Source organism: Prionailurus viverrinus, chromosome B1 (assembly GCF_022837055.1).
Source record: "Prionailurus viverrinus isolate Anna chromosome B1, UM_Priviv_1.0, whole genome shotgun sequence".
NCBI classification, from domain to species: domain Eukaryota; kingdom Metazoa; phylum Chordata; class Mammalia; order Carnivora; family Felidae; genus Prionailurus; species Prionailurus viverrinus.
This window is the reverse complement of record NC_062564.1, coordinates 24,320,791-24,336,371: the sequence shown is the minus strand read 5'-3', so window position 1 is coordinate 24,336,371 and position 15,581 is coordinate 24,320,791. Positions and strand designations below refer to the sequence as shown.

Here is a 15,581-nt window from a genome sequence, read left to right as displayed (position 1 = left end):
AATGATAATGATAAAAATGATAATAATAAAATGGTTACAGAAGTCTGAAGATTTCTATTTGTATGAATTTGTTTGTAGAGAGGAGGTTTACCAAGGTACCCGAAAGATACAGTGTCAGGAGATCACCATGTTGTGTAAACAGGAAAGAGGTTTTCTGTATTTGGCTGGCCCCATTGCTTTCTGTCTGAACTCTATAAAGAATAACTGAACACACAAGGCCAAAAACTGTCACCAAGAACTGAGCATCAAGGTTTTGAAGCCAAGTGAAAAGACTATACATGAAGGGGAGAGCATAGCCTTACTCCCAGCCCGTCTAAAACAGAGGTCCTAAGGACTCAAATTTTAACTTTGCTTCGCTGTAGAATTACTGGAATTGGAATTATCTGGTAGCAGTTTCCCCAGCCCAATTATCAGTCCACCATGAAGGATGCTGGGATAGGGGTCAATGGTAAGGTACTGCTTAATTAAGGATCCTTGAACAGGAAAAAAAAATTAACAAGATAACTGTTCAGTGACTATTAAATGAGGCACAGTAACACAAAAAGTTCTAGAGAACTGAATGATGCAAAATTTGGGGGCAATCATCCCTGAAATGCAGGTAATTTAATCACCTTAGTTCTCTGGACTTATAAAACCTTGGGAAATATGCTCTACTTACATGTTTTTTAAAGAATCTGGTGATTATTCGCCCTAATTTCCTGGTAGTTAAAAGATTCTGACCTAATGTTCAATCACGTGCATTGAAGTTTGACTCTTCATAAGAGTTTGACTCTTATGGTAAGGTAACCCCAAAACCCATATCCTTTGTACTTTGCCGATCTGAAAATTACATATTTAACTTCACAAATGTTAAGTAAGTACTTACTCCCTGAAAATAATGTTGCTAATTCTGAAATATGCAGTGAATTCTAAGATATCTCAAACACAGAATGTAATGTGTTTTTCTGTGTACTGATAATGATGAACCACTCAAAAAAGGCTGATTTTTTAAAAGCATGAAGAAGAGAGTAAACTGTGATTTATAACAGTAAACTTCAAATATCTATACTGGTGACAGAAGGAGACAAATTAACTTAGAGTAGAAACAGCCCATGGTTTACTATTTTAGGAGACTAGATGTGTGTGTCTGTGGGCAACTGAGTTTTTTTGACTGATAGAAATCTGTGTAATAGTATGCGATTAAACACCTCCATACGTAGGAAGTTACTTTAAATAAGAAAATTCTTTATTTCAGAGTGGCATACTAATCAACTATAAAGAAAGGGACCCACTGCCATTAATGCAGGAAAACACACACACAAACAGGTGCAAATCAAAACTGCAGGGAAAAAATTCATACAAATTAAAATTGATACATAGAGTATAGTGTATAGTATTTTTCTCATATCAATTGAATCCTTATAAGTACCTTTTTAATTTAATAGATTTCCTTAACTTAGACCTACAGGGACTTTGATATAGTATCAGAAAAACATTCAAATACACAAAAGTGTGTGCAAGTCCTGAAATGTATAATAGGGTTTATAAAGATCTCATTCTTACTAGTATTACTGGAATTTGTGCATTCTTTCTTAACCGAAGAAGTATTTTGATACATTGCTATGAAACTCACTGTATTAATGAGAAAACTCAGGCTCAGAGAAACTGGCTGGCTTTTTAAAACACTAAGTGGGCTTTATGGCAGAGAACAAAGCACTGCCTACGTTCATGGGCAAGAGGATCCTAACGTGGGAACTGCTGATGAAAGATATATATTTTCTCTTCCTTTTAAATATTTATTTTTATGGTGCATGTGTAAAGAAATGTTCAAAGAGGAAATGAGTCTCTATTTTTTCTGCCAACACCGGGCCTCCTGTCTGTTGACGGCCCAAGCTCCTACCTGTATGTGCTGTGCTGGCTTTTGCCTTCAATGGAAGATGGAGAAGATGGGGGACAGGAGGAAAAACAACATGTCTGGGATGTGAAAGGGAGCACAGAGGTTTCAATCAGCACAGTGAGATTTGGAAAGGCTTATGAACTTGAGGTTGCAAACTTCCCTGGGGATAAAGGTCAGGAAGCCTGACTGCCACCACCTCCCATTTCGAAGCTATCACATCAGTGGACCCTTTCTTATTTGGTCCACTGAGGGAGTAAACACAGATCCAGTTTCCCAGGAGAATCCTGGTGCACAGGTGTTGTGATACTCTCAAAAATGTTTCAACTGGGAAGATAAATACTATGACCTGCCTGTTGGCAAAGGGCTTAACGATCCTTCTGTTAAGTTGGATTCTGGGGCAGCCACTCTGAACTGATCTAAATGGCTTCAAGGATCAATCTTTGCTGTCCCTGGACTTATCAATGGGATCAGTTTCAAAGAAGTTCCTGCCTATGATTATTCTCACCTTTCTGTGTTCAGTAATTCCTTGGTTTCCATGGATAAGCTTTCATTTCTTCAAATGCTAAGTTGTTGAATAGTACCGAACACAAGAAAAAAACCAGTAAATAACTGTGAGTGGTGGTGACTTCCACTAGGAGGGAAGGTGCTAACTTGGGTGTGCCCACTATGTTTTTCAACGTTAATAAAAAAAAAATAATAAGAAAACAAAGACACAACTTGTATCTTTTAAATTTAAGCAGTTTTTATAGTAAGGTCAGGTGTTCATACATGTGTCTGTGGTATTATTCACCTGCCCCAAATCCAGCAGGTAAGGTGATCTCAGTGATAAATTTCTAGTACTGAGAATAGCAGTCAATACGGTGCACGTGTGAAGCTCTGAAGGTTTGTATATAATAACAAAATAAAACTTAAAGTTAATATAATTCACCTAATTGGAAGTTTTATGAAAAATAATCCTCTATTCTGTTTTCACTATGAGATTTAAAGGAAAAAAAATAACTTTGAAGGAAATGATCAAATTATGGCTTACTATGCAACCCCTTTGCTATTATATTACATTGGTAATATTTAAAGATGATTCTAGTCTAAAATAGACTTTCATATTTATGAAGTAAGGTTAATAATCTTCCCACATTTTATATAATAACAAGCTTTCCGTTTTTTCCTGTCTTACTGGATTTTCACACTTACACACATATGCCTAATAGTTTCTAGTTATATTTTTTGGTATCCAATAATACTTTCTGAAAAGTAACACACAAAAGCCAAAATGTATAACAGCTAAACTATAATCTTGATTTTTAGCATGCTGGTAAGGGATAAAATACTCGTAAGGCACACACACACACACCCACACATTTGAAAGGATAAATATTCGTGTTTGTTTTAAATACTGTTCATCCAGAAATAACTTTAATTTCTATAGTAAAACTTTTCCTCATCTTTTTTTTTTAGAAAATGCACGTTCATTTGAGCTGAAAATATCTACAATATATTGAAATAAAGTCATTTATTCAAGTCAGTGTTTCCTGCAAAAATTACCCATGATGTATCAAGTGCCCCTTTCGAAATTACCATGATGTTGTATTTTTAACTTCTATTGAAAATAGAGGCAAATTTATAGACTAACAAAAGCAACACTGCAGTTTAATTCAAAAATGGTTCTCTAATTTGTCTGTTTCAAACTAACCTCACTGGTTTTTCAATTGTTTCCTTGTTTTCATTTCTTCAAATAAATCTTTAACTTCAGGACACTAAATACATACTGAAGAGATAAGGGGGTTCTGGCCTCCTATTTCAAGCTAAAACATAACCTCTAAATTATCTTTTACATTAAGCCAAAGCCAATGTCACATACCTTTCGGGAATGAATTTCTTTCACATACAATGGAAGTAGAAACTCAGATATACCTTCAAGTCGGATTCCCTTCTTGGTGACTCTCAGATTTCCCATACCATCCTACAAGCAACGAAATATAGTTCACTTTTAGGTTCATTAGAGAATGAATAGCTGGCCATAATTTTCTTAGGGCTAAATTGAGAAAACAGTAAGCTCAAATCAGTGATGATTTAAGGAAAATGAGAGACCGAATCTACTTAATGAATGATTGCAGGAGTCTGCATGCATATACAGGGCTCTGTGTAAAATGAAAAGACCTCGTATCTTTTCATAGCTCTATCAGAGACTAGGATTTATCTATGAATAAACCCTTTATTTTCTTCATGCATTAGCCAGTTTAACTCTTTTGGGGGGTATAAAGATACTTGCCACCTGATTATTGGAAACAAATTTTGTTTGCAGAGAGTTCTAATAATATTTTTACATTACAGTTATACACATATTTCTACAATATTCAAATAGTCACATTTGTGGAATGATTTCAACAAGTACTTAATAATTGGCTAGTATAAGTAAGCATGATGTTTCTGCATTCAAATTAAGTTTATATCCTCTCCTTTAGAAAACAACACTCTATAAGGAGGATAAAACAAGTATATAAATAACACTTATGAGACAGAATAACAGGAATTTAAAAAGTAAGAACACAGTACCATGGGAATTAAGGAAAGATTTCAAATTTGATAAGAGAATAGACAATTTCTCATGGAAGAGACGAACTATGAGAAGGACCTTAAGAATATGGAGTTCCGACAGGAGATGTCCGTAGAGGGAGAAACGGAATGAACATCCTGTAATATTAAGAAACAGCATCACATCCAATCTGGCTCATATATGTACTTTATAATACTGTAAGAGAATACTGTAAGAGAAAACAACTGGAGTTATGTTTTGAAGCCAGAGAAAGGAAAGCCATGAATGCAAAGGTAAGAAGTCTGTACTTAGGTCAAACTCCAGAAGAAAAAACATAAAAGTTCTTGAACAGCTCAAGGGCTTGGAATTATCAGAGTTAAGCTTTAAGATTAATCTGGTAGAGGCACTATGTGGGGCTAACTGGCAGAGAATCAGTAATAAGGCACAACTCGGTAATAAGTGTAAGGAATATGGTGGAAGAAAAGCCTATGAGACTGGGTGACTAATTTTATCTGAAAATACTGAAAACAGGGACATTTATGACTAATCCCAGGTTTCGTGACTATGACTAAATAAGGAAATGTGGTGATTTTTTAAAGTGGAATAATGAATTTTGTAGGCTCAATGACAAACATGATTGTAGCTTTGGACTTTCTAACTTTGAGGTATCATCGAAAATTCAGATATTTATCCATCAACTAGCACATCTGTAAAAAGTGGGTTGCAGAGTGACAATCGCTTAAGGCATGTCTGAATCTACTATGATGGATGGATGAGCAAGTGTTCTCTGGGGAAGGTATCTATAAAACCAAGGAGAAACTCTTAGATAATGACGAGGTCTATGGGTGGGAAAGGACTATTTCATACATGAAATAAGGGTATGATCAGTATAAGAAGAAAGCCAAGAAATTATCATGGCCCCAGTCTCTGCCACCTGCCCCTACGTCCCACCACCAAAGAAAGCCAATGATGTAGTATAGCAAGGAATAGAATTTTGAGTAAGAATTAAAGCCATTTTTTAAAGTCTCAAAATGAAAATGACTACTGAGAAAGGGAGAGAGATTTTGAGGTGGTCGAGCCTAAATCCTCTAATGGAAGGACAGAGTCATCAATTCTGGTTGAAATAAACTTGGGATGGGATGAAGGAATTCATTTATTGAGACTCAAACCTAAAACTGACCCTGGAAATGTCTAATAGGGAATTGACTAATTTTTTTTAAGAGAATTTCAAGTTTCACTGAAGACTTATTCAGATGAGAAAGTTGATCTACTTTTGTTGGGATGGCACACCCCAGGTTCTCCGAGACAGTGCTGGCTTATCCCACTTTTATAGTGTCCTCTTTCACTTTAAAAAGTGAAAAGTGTTTCTGATTTAGACATCAACTACATCGTCACCTGTTTACTGGCTCTAATTAGTATCATTTTGCAACATCACAGCTATCGACGAACAGAAACTGGCAAAATTAACAGGGAAAGAGACTCAAAAAGGAGGATTTGCTAACAGGAATGGCAAAAGTCCTAGGTATGGGGTTTGCCAAAGTACCACAAAATGATGCCCCTCCAATGCCTGACCATCATTTTTCTCATTGGGTGGAGACAAGTAAAGTCAGTACAGCAATGTTGGACAGTAAAAAGAGCACAGGGTCAAGGAATGACAGCTGATGACCCATTAATGATTAAATTCAGCAGGAGTCAAGAAATATGAGAAATGTTAAGACAGGTTTATCATCAGAAAATGGAACTTTGAATTTTGAGATCTTGAAGGTTGACAAAAATTTCAGACAGCATGAAACCTAAAGAACATCTGAGCGGGGGTAGCAGAAGCAGAGTGGAGATCGAACTTTCTGTAATTCAGAAAGAACATTCAAAATGACACGTGGCTTTAAAATATTATTTTGTCCCTGAGGGATTTTCTTGACTAAATCTCACACAGTGACTGTCCACATATATTCTCAAATGTCTGCCGGAAGGAAGTGTTCTAAATATTCCCCATGAAGTTGCTATGGAAACATCTAGTGCAACGTTTAGTCAAACTCAGAACAACAGAAATAAATTCTATCATAAACATAATTCCCAATTCACACTAATCTTAAAAAAATGTTTTCATAAGATAACCATCTTAAATAAAGTAACTGGACATCCAGTTAACTGGGATATTATTGGTGCCATATGCATCTTTAATTGTGGAAAGCTTTGAATCTTAAGCTCAATGTTTTCTTCTTATATTTTCTATATGATACGTAACTTGAGGCATATAAATATATCTCACTTAAATTGGATGAAACAGATACCCCCTGTATAAATGTAGGATTCTTATGGTAGAACTGTGTTTTGAATCTAACCTCACTCAAGCATGTCTATTTGTCCCTCCTTTTATTTCTCCTGTTTTGTATTTAAAAAAATGAATATTCAAGTTCTTCCATATTATCTACATGTAGTTATAAAATACATAAGAATTCATAACATATATACAGTATGTAATCACCCTGGTCCTCACAGGCATGTGCCAAGTCCATTAATAATTTATAAGATGTGGAATCCTGGGAAGATGGCGGCACAGGAGGATGCCGGGCTCACCACGCGTCCTGCTGATCACTTAGATTCCACATACACCTGCCTAAATAACCCAGAAAACCTCCAGAGGATTAGCAGAACGGAGTCTCCGGAGCCAAGTGCAGACGAGAGGCCCAGGAAGAGGGTAGGAGGGCAGCAAGGTGGTGCGTTCTCCACGGACTGGCGGGAGGGAGCCGGGGCAGAGGGGCGGCCCGCTGGCCAAGCAGATCCCCCGAGTCTGACTGGCAAAAGCAGAGGGGCTGGACTGAGTGTGTTCGTAGAGCAAGCAGGACTTGACATCTGGAAGGTTATAAGCTAACAGCTCTGCTCAGAGAACGGGAGGGCTGGAGGACAACAGGAGGGAGAGTTGTTGAGCCTCCGACGACAGAGCACAGCTTGGTGGGGAACAAAGGCGCTCGCCAGCTCCATCTCCCTTGCCCATCCCCCAGCCAAAATCCCAAAGGGAACCAGTTCCTGCCAGGGAACTTGCTTGCAGCACACAAACACCCAACGCTGTGATTCTGCGGATCCATCCCTCCGGCAGGTCTGACTACTTCCCGGTGCCGCAGGGTCCCACCCAAAGCGGATCTCCAAAGGAAAAGTGAGCTGAGCCTGCCCCACCCCTCCACCATGCACCTTGCCGATCCACCCCAGCTAATACGCCAGATCCCCAGCACCACAAGCCTGGCAGTGTGCAAGTAGCCCAGATGGGCCACACCACCCCACAGTGAATCCCGCCCCTAGGAGAGGGGAAGAGAAGGCACACACCAGTCTGACTGTGGCCCCAGCGGTGGGCTGGGGGCAGACATCAGGTCTGACTGCGGCTCCGCCCACCAACTCCAGTTATACACCACAGCACAGGGGAAGTTCCCTGCAGGTCCTCACCACGCCAGGGACTATCCAAAATGACCAAGCGGAAGAATTCCCCTCAGAAGAATCTCCAGGAAATAACAACAGCTAATGAGCTGATCAAAAAGGACTTAAACAATATAACAGAAAGTGAATTTAGAATAATAGTCATAAAATTAATCGCTGGGCTTGAAAACAGTATAAAGGACAGCAGAAAATCTATTGCTACAGAGAACAAGGGACTAAGGAACAGACAGGAGGAGCTAAAAAATGTTATCAATGAACTGCAAAATAAAATGGAGACAACTACGGCTCGGATTGAAGAGGCACAGGAGAGAATAGGTGAAATAGAAGATAAAATTATGGAAAAAGAAGAAGCTGAGGAAAAGAGAGATAAAAAAAATCTAGGAGTATGAGCGAAAAATTAGAGAAGTGATGCACTAAAGAGAAATAATATACGCATAATTGGTATTCCAGAGAAGGAAGAGAGAGGGAAAGGTGCTGAAGGTGTACTTGAAGAAATAATAGCTGAGAACTTCCCAGATCGGGGGAAGGAAAAAGGCATTGCAATCCAAGAGGCAGAGAGAACTCCCTTCAGACGTAACTTGAATCGATCGTCTGCATGACATATCATAGTGAAACTGGTAAAATACAAGGATAAAGAGAAAATTCTGAAAGCAGCAAGGGGTAATGTGCCCTCACATATAAAGGGAGACCTATAAGACTCGTGACTGATCTCTCTTTTGAAACTTGGCAGGCCAGAAAGAATTGGCACGAGATTTTCAGGGTGCTAGAGAGAAAAAATATGCAGCCGAGAATCCTTTATCCAGCAAGACTGTCATTTAGAATAGAAGGAGAGATAAAGGTCTTCCCAAACAAACAAAAGCTGAAGGAATTCCGTCACCACTAAACCAGCCCTACAAGAGATCCTATGGGGGATCCTGTGAGACAAAGTACCAGAGACATCGCTACAAGCATAAAACATACAGACATCACAATGATTCTAAACCCATATCTTTCTATAATAACACTGAATGTAAATGGACTAAATGCTCCAACCAAAAGACGTAGGGTTTCAGAATGGATAAAAAAACAAGACCCATCGATTTGCTGTCTACAAGAGACTCATTTTAGACCTGAGGACACCTTCAGATTGAGAGTGAGGGGATGGAGAACTATTTACCATGCCACTGGAAGTCAAAAGAAAGTTGGAGTAGCCATACTTATATCAGACAAACTAGACTTTAAATTAAAGGCTGTAACAAGAGATGAAGAAGGACATTATATAATAATCACAGGGTCTATCCATCAGGAAGAGCTAACAATTATAAATGTCTATGCGCCGAATACGGGAGCCCCCAAATATATAAAACAATTACTCACAAACATAAGCAACCTTATTGATAAGAATGTGGTAATTGCAGGGGACTTTAACACTCCACTTACAGAAATGGATAGATCATCTAGACACACGGTCAATAAAGAAACAAGGGCCCTGAATGATACATTGGATCAGATGGACTTGACAGATATATTTAGAACTCTGCATCCCAAAGCAACAGAATATACTTTCTTCTCAAGTGCACATGGAACATTCTCCAAGATAGATCACATACTGGGTCACAAAACAGCCATTCATAAGTATACAAGAATTGAAATCATACCATGCATACTTTCAGACCACAATGCTATGAAGCTTGAAATCAACCACAGGAAAAAGTCTGGAAAACCTCCAAAAGCATGGAGGTTAAAGAACACACTACTAAAGAATGAATGGGTCAACCAGGCAGTTAGAGAAGAAATTTCAAAATATATGGAAACAAACGAAAATTAAAATCCAACAATACAAACGCTTTGGGATGCAGCGAAGGCAGTCCTGAGAGGAAAATACATTGCAATCCAGGCCTATCTCAAGAAACAAGAAAAATCCCAAATACAAAATCTAACAGCACACCTAAAGGAAATAGAAGCAGAACAGCAAAGGCAGCCTAAACCCAGCAGAAGAAGAGAAATAATAAAGATCAGAGCAGAAATAAACAATATAGAATCTAAAAAAACTGTAGAGCAGATCAATGAAACCAAGAGTTGGTTTTTTGAAAAAATAAACAAAATTGATAAATCTCTAGCCAGGCTTCTCAAAAAGAAAAGGGAGATGACCCAAATAGATAAAATCATGAGTGAAAATGGAATTATTACAACCAATCCCTCAGAGATACAAGCAATTATCAGGGAATACTATGAAAAATTATATGCCAACAACCTGGACTACCTGGAAGAAATGGACAAATTCCTAAACACCCACACGCTTCCAAAACTCAATCAGGAGGAAATAGAAAGCTTGAACAGACCCATAACCAGGTAATAAATGAATCAGTTATCAAAAATCCCCCAACAAATAACAGTCCAGGACTAGATGGCTTCCCAGGGGAGTTCTACCAGAAGTCCAAAGCAGAGATAATACCTATCCTTCTCAAGCTATTCCAAAAAATAGAAAGGGAAGGAAAACTTCCAGACTCATTCTATGAAGCCAGTATTACTTTGAATCCTAAACCAGACAGAGACCCAGTAAAAAAAGAGAACTACAGGCCAATATCCCTGATGAATATGGATTCAAAAATTCTCAGTAAGATACTAGCAAATCGAATTCAATGGCATATAAAAAGAATTATTCACCATGATCAAATGCGATTCATTCCTGGGATGCAGGGCTGGTTCAACATTCGCAAATCAATCAATGTGATACATCACATTAACAAAAAAAAAGAGAAGAACCATAGGATCCTGTCAATCGATGCAGAAAAGGCCTTTGACAAAATCCAGCACCCTTTCTTAATAAAAACCCTTGAGAAAGTCGGGATAGAAGGAACATACTTAAAGATCATAAAAGCCATTTATGAAAAGCCCACAGCTAACATCATCCTCAACGGGGAAAAACTGAGAGCTTTTTCCCTGAGATCAGGAACACGACAAGGATGCCCACTCTCACCGCTGCTGTTTAACATAGTGCTGGAAGTTCTAGCATCAGCAATCAGACAACAAAAGGAAATCAAAGGCATCAAAATTGGCAAAGATGAAGTTAAGCTTTCCCTTTTTGCAGATGACATGATATTATACATGGAAAATCCGATAGACTCCACCAGAAGTCTGCTAGAACTGATACATGAATTTAGCAAAGTTGTAGGATACAAAATCAATGTACAGAGAAATCAGTTGCATTCTTATACACTAACAATGAAGCAACAGAAAGACAAATAAAGAAACTGATCCCATTCACAATTGCTCCAATTGTGAATAGCATAAAATTTATGCTATTTTATTTCCTAGCATAAAATACCTAGGAATAAATCTAACCAAAGATGTAAAAGATCTGTATGCTGAAAAGTATAGAAAGCTTATGAAGGAAATTGAAGAAGATAGAAAGAAATGGAAAAACATTCCGTGATCATGGATTGGAAAAATAAATATTGTTAAAATGTCAATACTACCCAAAGCTATCTACACATTCAATGCAATCCCAATCAAAATTGCACCAGCATTCTTCTCGAAACTAAAACAAGCAATCCTAAAATTCATATGGAACCACAAAAGGCCTCAAATAGCCAAAGTAATTTTGAAGAAGAAGACCAAAGCTGAAGTCATCACAATCCCAGACTCTAGCCTCTATTACAAAGCTGTCATCATCAAGACAGCATGGTATTGGCACCAAAACAGACACATAGACCAATGGAATAGAATAGAAACCCCAAAACTAGACCCACAAATGTATGGCCAACTCATCTTTGACAAAGCAGGAAAGAACATCCAATGGAAAAAAGATAGTCTCTTTAACAAATGGTGCTGGGAGAACTGGACAGCAACATGCAGAAGGTTGAAACTAGACCACTTTCTCACACCATTCACAAAAATAAACTCAAAATGGATAAAGGACCTGAAAGTGAGACAGGAAACCATCCAAACCCTAGAGGAGAAAGCAGGAAAAGACCTCTCTGACCTCAGCCGTAGCAATTTCTCACTTGACACATCCCCAAAGGCAGGGGAATTAAAAGCAAAAGTGAAATACTGGGACCTTATGAAGATAAAAAGCTTCTGCACAGCAAAGGAAACAACCAACAAAACTAAAAGGCAACCAACGGAATGGGAAAAGATATTCGCAAATGACATATCGGACAAAGGGCTAGTATCCAAAATCTATAAAGAGCTCACCAAACTCCACACCTGAAAAACAAATAACCCAGTGAAGAAATGGGCAGAAAACATGAATAGACACTTCTCTAAAGAAGACATCCGGATGGCCAACAGGCACATGAAAAGATGCTCAACGTCGCTCCTCATCAGGGAAATACAAATCAAAACCACACTCAGATATTACCTCACGCCAGTCAGAGTGGCCAAAATGAACAAATTAGGAGACTATAGATGCTACGAGGATGTGGAGAAATGGGAATCCTCTTGAACTCTTGGTGGGAATTCAAACTGGTGCAGCCACTCTGGAAAACAGTGTGGAGGTTCTTCAAAAAATTAAAAATAGATCTACCCTATGACCCAGCAATAGCACTGCTAGTAATTTACCCAAGGGATACAGGAGTACTGATGCATAGGGGCACTTGTACCCAATGTTTATAGCAGCACTCTCAACAATAGCCAAAGTATGGAAAGAGCCTAAATGTCCATCAACTCATGAATGGATAAAGAAATTGTGGTTTATATACACAATGGAGTACTACGGGGCAATGAGAAAGAATGAAATATGGCCCTTTGTAGCAACGTGGATGGAACTGGAGAGTGTGATGCTAAGTGAAATAAGCCATACAGAGAAAGACAGATACCATATGTTTTCACTCTTATGTGGATCCTGAGAAACTTAACAGAAACCCATGGGGGAGGGGAAGGAAAAAAAAAAAGAGGTTAGATTGGAAGAGAGCCAAAGCATAAGAGACTCTTAAACTGAGAACAAACTGAGGGTTGATGGGGGGTGGGAGGGAGGGTAGGGTGGGTGATGGGTATTGAGGAGGGCACCTTTTGGGATGAGCACTGGGTGTTGTATGGAAACCAATTTGACAATAAACTTCATATATTGAATAAAAATAATTTATAAGATGGTTTCCCTTCTGCAGGAGCATTAGAAAGTGATTGTATTCTATCGCTATACTCTCCTGATCCACAATATTCTTGGTCCCTTCCACTCTAAAAGTGAAAAAGAACTTCTGTATTTGCTGTTCAGGATGACATTGCCGCGACACCAGAAACTGGAGAACTGAATATATTTATGGCTCAGGTCTCAACCTTGGCTCTGTCGTCTTCATCCTATGTAAGCTTGAACCACTTAACTAATCTCTTTGTGCCTTAAATTTGTCATCAGTAAATGCAGGAAAAACACCACTTAATGTATTTGTGGCAAGGGGTGCATGAGGATATAAAAAGCTTAGCATAATGCCTAACTTATGTAGAAATAAGCCATAGCCTTAGCTGTTATTAACATTTTACTAAATATAATTTAAATTGTTGTCCCATCATTACTATAAAATTCATATTGTTTATTTTCAGAGAGATTATTTTTGAACCTTAGTAGTCTCTACAGCAAGCTTTATCATCATTACGGTTATGATGCATTTATTTATTATCTATTAATTTCACAAATCACTTAACTATTTTTCACAGACAGTGTCGTGTCATTTTAGAAAGGAATGTGGAGCCAGACAGCTTGGGTTTGAAAGTTTCTACTCTGAACATGCAAAGTACTATATTTGTATTTTTTCATAAAAGGTATCATATTCTGCTTGCAGTTTTAATTCACTATGTATACATTTTTATCTCTTCTTGAAAAGTTAATTATTTTATTTCTGTATGTATTTGCTCTTTCTTCTACCAGAGTCTGTCCAACAGTGGTTTGTATGAAGTATGTGGTCACTAAATGCATGAGTATTTAACTTATCAGTAAAATTTAGACCTTTACTCGATAAAAGTTAAAACAAAAATTAAATTGATATCCTTATAAAAATTATGTCATCACTAAAATTTATACAATTTATTTTTAGAAACTGCAGACAATCTTTATTATAGTGTTCATGCATTTGATTTTTTTGGACAAGGTGGAATATACTTTGTTGAGAAATATTCTCTCTGGAGTTTATTATGAAATATTGACATTAAAATAAATCATAGATATGAATGTAAACAAAGAGAATATTGATCGCATGTCGTATTAATTTAAAATCCACACTCATAACATTGCAATGTTTTCAATCTAGTGTAGTCTGTCCTCACACAAGATTCTTTTTAACTCTTAGCTGATTGGTATTAGAAGAGCTGTTTAGATGGCACTAACCAGGATTTGAGTTATGCCTTAACAGGCAAATGTAACTCTCAAAGTAATAAGCATGTTGACATGGATTGAGAAAAAAATGTTTTTTTAAATTTTTTTTTTTCAACGTTTATTTATTTTTGGGACAGAGAGAGGCAGAGCATGAATGGGGGAGGGGCAGAGAGAGAGGGAGACACAGAATCGGAAGCAGGCTCCAGGCTCTGAGCCATCAGCCCAGAGCCTGACGCGGGGCTCGAACTCACGGACCGCGAGATCGTGACCTGGCTGAAGTCGGACGCTTAACCGACTGCGCCACCCAGGCGCCCCGAGAAAAAAATTTTTATATTGTTAGATCATTAAATAATATAGAAAATCTGGGACTTGATTTATTTATTTATTTATTTATTTTTGAGACACAGACAAAAGACAAGTGAGGGAGGGAGGGGTAGAGAGAGAGAGGGAGACAGGATCCTAAGTGAGCTCAGCACTGACAGCAGAGAGCCTGATGCAGGGCTGGAACTCACAAACCATGCGATTATGACCTAAGCCAAACAAAGTCAGCTGCTTAGCCGACTGAGTCACCCAGGCGCCCCAATTGTTTAAAAAGTTTTCTAGGAAAATTGAAAGATTCCAGTAGCCAGATAATCAAATATATATATTACATGAATGTATTTTTTCTGGTTAAAACCAAAAACAAACTTCTTCCAAATTGCTAAGATCATTTCAAAAGAAAGGGATTAGAAAGGGAGATAAATACATGTACTTTTATGGCTTTGATTATTTAATGATATTCATTCTATACTTCAATTTGCATGAGGAAATGACCTTCAAAAGGCTATTTAGAGATAAACTGAAGTCTAGTAAGATAAATTATTGGTGAGACCTTGGGAATTAAATATTTTTAATAAAGAACCGTACAAGGAAATGGAAGTATTCGATTTTTTGAAAACAATTACAAACCACTGTTGAGTGTCTTTTGTTATTGATTCTTTATTATATGCCAATTTCCCTTAAATATTGTTTAATTCCCAACTCCTAATTAAAGAAGAAATTCTCTTTAAAGTATGTAGGCATTTTTCTTTCTTTTTCGTACCTGTTTTAAGTTGGTGTTATTTATAATTTATAATGAGCTGTTTTTCCCCAAGCACAAGAAAAAGAACAAACAAAATGTAAGTTGACAGCTTGCTTTATATGTACGTTTTTACTGCGTTGTTTGCTTAAGGCTGTATTTTATTTTGCTTTTAATTGGCCTGCCTTATTCCTGTCCATTATTAGAAAATGAACTCTATGGTGATAAGAATCAATAGATTTAGGAAATGACCTCTAATTCAGCAGGTATAGAAGCATCTTGAGAAATTGTTGTTAATAACAAAACAACAATCTGGAGCTTTTACAATCTGGAGCATTTATTACCTTTGTTCATAGCCAATAGTTGTTCAAAGTTTCATAATTTATATATCATTGTCAGC

The 15,581-nt window shown here is 37.6% G+C and overlaps 1 protein-coding gene across 1 annotated transcript in view; it reads right to left on the bottom strand.

Annotated features, from left to right (window-relative positions):
• SGCZ (sarcoglycan zeta) overlaps positions 1-15,581 on the bottom strand; it is a 654,868-nt gene that overhangs the window by 205,008 nt on the left and 434,279 nt on the right. Inside the window, exon 3 of the mRNA XM_047856390.1 lies at positions 3,735-3,836. Coding sequence (XP_047712346.1) covers positions 3,735-3,836 — 102 coding nt within the window. The remainder of the gene's footprint in view (positions 1-3,734; positions 3,837-15,581) is intronic.